The sequence below is a fragment of the Nanorana parkeri genome, unplaced genomic scaffold, assembly GCF_000935625.1.
Source record: "Nanorana parkeri isolate BGI_ZX_2015 unplaced genomic scaffold, ASM93562v1 scaffold2364, whole genome shotgun sequence".
In the NCBI taxonomy this organism is placed as follows: domain Eukaryota; kingdom Metazoa; phylum Chordata; class Amphibia; order Anura; family Dicroglossidae; genus Nanorana; species Nanorana parkeri.
Window position 1 is genome coordinate 23,331 of NW_017308632.1, and position 5,237 is coordinate 28,567.

The following is a 5,237-nucleotide window of genomic DNA, read 5'->3' on the forward strand; positions in this document are numbered from 1 at the left end:
CCCCTCATTCCCCCCCCTCTTGGTGTTGTCTCCATTCACACACTGATGTATGCTGGGGGTATCTGGTTGCTGCAGCTTGCTGTATTTTTGCACCTCCCCTCCTCTGGTGGCGTCGCCTGGTCTGTGTACCGTGTGTGCGCGCCGCCTGTGCCGTGCGCAGATTGTCAGCCTCGCCTCCAGTGCAGGAGTCCCCCCGATTGGATAACGCTCATTGATTGGCTGCGGCTCAGTACACAGCATCTTCATCCCTTTCCCCCGGGAGAGCCGGTGGAGGAGGGGGGAGGGGATGTCATCGCTCGGAGTCTGCTGCAGGAGCCAGCGCAGCGACGGGCTACGGCATTGCTCTTATGGCACCAGCTGAATGACAAACCCTGAGCTGGGCCCGCGGACCCCCCTCGTTAGACCTGCGGCACCCTTGATCCCGGCCTGCCACCATGCCAGCGCAGAGCCATGAGTCCCAGATGCATGCTGCTCTTTGTGTTTGGCTTTGTTGGCGGGGCGGTGGTCATTAATTCTGCCATCCTGGTGTCTCTGTCTGTCCTGCTGCTGGTTCATTTCTCCTTCTCCACCGGCCTGCCGACCCTGACCGAGAGCTTCCCCCGGATCCTCAGGTACCCGGCTCGTTAACCCTGCGCCTGCCAGCCTGTGCCTCGGCCTAGCTGCCCTCACTGTGCGTCTGTGTCACCCTGCCGAGCGGATCGCTGATTTTTTTTGTTTTTGATGATTTGCACCTTTTATGCCGCTGTGGCCCTGCAGTTGTCCAGCCTGGCCCTTTTTAAGGGCCGGAATCCGAAGTTTCACGGCACCTGCGTTGAAATGCGACCGGTCGTACGTTGCGGGATCTGCCAGGAGATCTGCGATGTCGGCTGACCTCGAGCTGATTGCGGAGCGCCGGATACTGCTGCATCCTTCACTGGTGACGCCGCGTCTCTGCGCAGAGCCTCCTTCGGGGACGACTGATGCTCGGCACAGCTAAAGCCGATCGGCGCCGTCTCTCCTCCGCGCTCGCAGTCCGTCGCTCCGTCTCAGCGATTTCTGCTTATTTTACTGAGATTGGTCGTTTTATTGGCTGGAGCGGCGAATGGGGAATTGCTGCGTCCGCCCCAAATCCTGGCCATGTGCGGCCCTCGGGGGGGGGCCAGAGCTGGACCGGTCTGATGTGTGATATGACGCAGACTTGGCAGTTGTGATATTTTGTCTCCTGCGTTTTGCTACATTTATAATCTTGTTGTTACTTTGTTTCCAGGTTGTGTTTTATAGGCGACGTTCTGTCTTCTCGTCGTCTGTTTATATGTCGGCCTGATGGGGAGGAGGGGGGGGGCTGTGTGCGCAGATTGGTAAGACTTTGTGTGTAGTTGTTTTTTTATTTTGAATTTCCTCCCTCACCCCAAAGCAGAGGTGGGCCACTTCAGCCCTCCAGCTGTCGTGGAACTACAAGTCCCATGAGGCATTGCATGACTCTTGTCAGCCGCAGGCATGACTCCCAGAGGCAGATGTGTGATGGATTCGTAGTTGCACTACAGCTGGAGGGATGAGACTGCCCACCCCTGCCCCAAAGGATGATTGGCCCCACTGTTGTATGTGTGCGCACGGTGCCGGGACTTCAGATTCGAAGCTGCAACATTGTATCCAAACAGGTTCCTATTTCATTGTTTCTTCTTTTGTTTTTGTACATAGTGTGTGTGTGTGTGTGTGTGTGTGTGTGTTAGTGAGTGTGTGTGTGTGTTAGTGAGTGTGTGTGTTAGTGTGTGTGTTAGTGAGTGTGTGTGTGAGTGTGTGTGTGTGTGTGTATGTGTGTGTGTGTTAGTGAGTGTATGTGTGTGTGTGTTAGTGAGTGTATGTGTGTGTGTGTTAGTGAGTGTATGTGTGTGTGTGTTAGTGAGTGTATGTGTGTGTGTGTTAGTGAGTGTATGTGTGTGTGTGTTAGTGAGTGTATGTGTGTGTGTGTTAGTGAGTGTATGTGTGTGTGTGTTAGTGAGTGTATGTGTGTGTGTGTTAGTGAGTGTATGTGTGTGTGTGTTAGTGAGTGTATGTGTGTGTGTGTTAGTGAGTGTATGTGTGTGTGTGTTAGTGAGTGTATGTGTGTGTGTGTTAGTGAGTGTATGTGTGTGTGTGTTAGTGAGTGTATGTGTGTGTGTGTTAGTGAGTGTATGTGTGTGTGTGTTAGTGAGTGTATGTGTGTGTGTGTTAGTGAGTGTATGTGTGTGTGTGTTAGTGAGTGTATGTGTGTGTGTGTTAGTGAGTGTATGTGTGTGTGTGTTAGTGAGTGTATGTGTGTGTGTGTTAGTGAGTGTATGTGTGTGTGTGTTAGTGAGTGTATGTGTGTGTGTGTTAGTGAGTGTATGTGTGTGTGTGTTAGTGAGTGTATGTGTGTGTGTGTTAGTGAGTGTATGTGTGTGTGTGTTAGTGAGTGTATGTGTGTGTGTGTTAGTGAGTGTATGTGTGTGTGTGTTAGTGAGTGTGTGTCATTCCGGACCCTATACATTGACATATTGGAGTAGAAACAACCCGAGGACCTGACCGCAGTGGAAGCGCCATTTTAACATCCGTTTCGCCGTCTTCCACATTTTAACTTTTTATGCGATTGCAACTCTGAGATGGGAAACGACGACAATTTGGTCAGTTTTTGTATAAATTGCGTGGATGTGATTTTGTAGACAGGCGGAAGGAGCGGCGAATGTACTCTCGGCACACAATTAGCCGATCTTCTTGTGGCCGCCACTTAACGAAGTCGCTTTTTATTAGTAAGGACGAGCCGCTGCCATCGCTGTTTGTGTGACCTCAATTCTCGGCGTGTTCCCCCCCTCCCCTCCCCCGGAGCGGTGGCGTTGCGAGTCTCTTCTGGAAGCTCTCCATTGTCCCCGGGGGCCGGCACAGCTTTCTGTGGAGCTCCGGGCTGATTTTCAGGGGGGTTTTTGTTGCCGTTTTCGGGATATTCGCCTCGTTCGGGGTTTTAGGAGCTTGACCTTCGCTCTGCTCGTGAAATCCACTTTCCAGAAAGTTCTGATCCTGTTACAAGGGAAAAGCCGCTTTCCTGTGAAGTTGCCGCGCACCGGGCACTGCGGGGAGAACGGCTAAGGAGCTTAAAGGGCCAGTCCACCTATAGCACGGCGTCCTCTTAAGGGAACGGGTTTGCGGGGTTACTCGTAGGTGGCGGTCGCTGTTCATAGAAAATCTGTAACTTTGTTTTAAAGGAGAAGTACGAGGTCGGGGCTTTCCCCCATAGTTCTCCTCAGGGTCAGGGGGGGGACACAAACTAGCGTCCTCCCGTCACCCTAGGCTCAGTATATAGGGAGCTACAGCTCACGGCATACTGAGACGCTGAAGCGGATCCCGACAATTGTGCCGGGATCCGCCCAGCTGCGTGAGTGACAGCTGGCTCCTCCTATCTAGAGGCAGAGCCAGCTGTACCCGCCCTGTCCGTTCCACCAGTCAGCGCTGGCGGATCGATGTCACAGGTCGGCTAGAACTATGAGGTGAGTGGAAAGCCCCTCCCCCTCATAGTTCTCCTTTTAAAAGATATTCCGCGTTGGCGGCCATTTTAGGCTCATTCTAGGCAGCTGGCTGTATCGGTGCGCAGCCCCCCCCCCTCACTTCTGACACCTTGGACCTTTTTTCATCGCATAGGAACCTGTTTTCGGTCTATCAATCCCTTGAAGTGGATTTTTGGCATCTTTTTAGATGTTTTCTGACATATATGAAATGAGATCTGTCTGTGTTCCCCCAGCGGCAGCCAATCAGATTCTAGTTCCTATTGTCTGGGGTTACATTGCGATGTTGTCGCCGTCGTCCTTCCTAATGTCTCATGGAGGTGATTGGAGGCTGCACAGGAAGTACAGTGCCTGGGCCAGTCGTCGGCGGGGTACTTGTTACCCGTGATCACCATTGCTCTGTACGCGGCGGCGTCTAGACGCATCTCGCTACGGCTCGGGACACGGCATGGATCGCGATTTCCCCCCCGTCGCACCTCCCGCCATCACAGACCCCTCTAAATACCAGGTGACTGATGGCGTTGGAGCTTACCGGGAGCGATGACGTCTTCCTGCTCCCCCTGGTCATGTGACTGCGATCGGGCCTGGCAGTCAACCACTGGGCCGGAGCGATGCATCATGGGAGGTGGTCACATGTCCCGCCCCCCTCCCGTACCTGGACGCATGCGGTATTTTGCCGTGCCGAGGGAGTTGCTTTGATGAGTATAACTGGCTCCTCGTGGGGTTTATAAAGAGAACCTGTCACTGTGTCCTGAATGAGGAAGTTGCCCGGTGACTAAGTATTAAGGAGGCCTCTGGGAAGTCCTTGACTTGTATTTGTGGGTCCTCGGGGAGCGGGGATTGTGCGTCCTCAGGGTGCAGGGATTGTGCGTCCTCGGGGAGCGGGGATTGTGCGCCATCAGCGTTATAATGTACACGCTGTATCCATGCACGAGGCCGGATGTTTCTCGGGGACATAAGGGAATGATTTAGACTAAATTTTTGTTGTGTTGTTCTGTGTTTAAGACTTCTGCCTTGCAGCACCGGGGCCCTCGGTTCGAATCTTGGACAGGACACTATCTGCATGGAGTTTGCTTGTTCTCCGTGTGGGTTCTGCTCTAAATTGGCCCTATATTGGCATTCTGCTGAGCGCTTCCAAAATGGCTGCCGCGCCTCTTACCCGACCCAGCACCCATTTGATAAGCTATAGAAATGTCTATTAATAAGATGATCAATACCTGTGTGTGTAACGCTTTTCTGTATCCTCCAATCAGGAAGGAGCGCCCCATCTCTCTGGGTATCTTTCCGCTGTCTACCGGAGACTCTCTGGTGTTACCGGACTCCCGCGGTGCAGAGAACCCCGGCAATGGGCCCTGGAAGGTGCCGGAACAGAACCACGCGCGCTGCAACACCAGCTTAAAGGTACAGAACACTTGGTGTATGTTTGGCGTACGCTTCCAGGCGTCTGGTTTCCTGTACGCACCAGTGAAGGGGGGCAGGGGGGGGCAGGGTGCCAAACTCCAATTGTTTTTCAGCTTTAAGGTTTCCCTTCACTTTCCAGAACTTCTTTTTTTTTGCAACCAAGGCAGCGGTATTGTGAGAATGCTCCTCCCTCTGCTCCTGTGATTGGTTTGCAGCCTCTCTCTCTCGGATTTGTGGAATGCTCCTCCCTCCGCTCCTGTGATTGGCTCGCAGCCTCTCTCTCTGCTTTGTGGAATGCTCCTCCCTCCGCTCCTGTGATTGGCTCGCAGCCTCTCTCTCTCTCTC

At 53.2% G+C, this 5,237-nt stretch overlaps 1 protein-coding gene across 1 annotated transcript in view; it reads left to right on the forward strand.

The window, feature by feature from the left end:
- The window catches only part of SPAG9 (sperm associated antigen 9), a 50,508-nt gene that overhangs the window by 10,766 nt on the left and 34,505 nt on the right, over nt 1-5,237 (forward strand). The window contains 1 exon segment of the mRNA XM_018573398.1: nt 4,745-4,892. Coding sequence (XP_018428900.1) covers nt 4,745-4,892 — 148 coding nt within the window.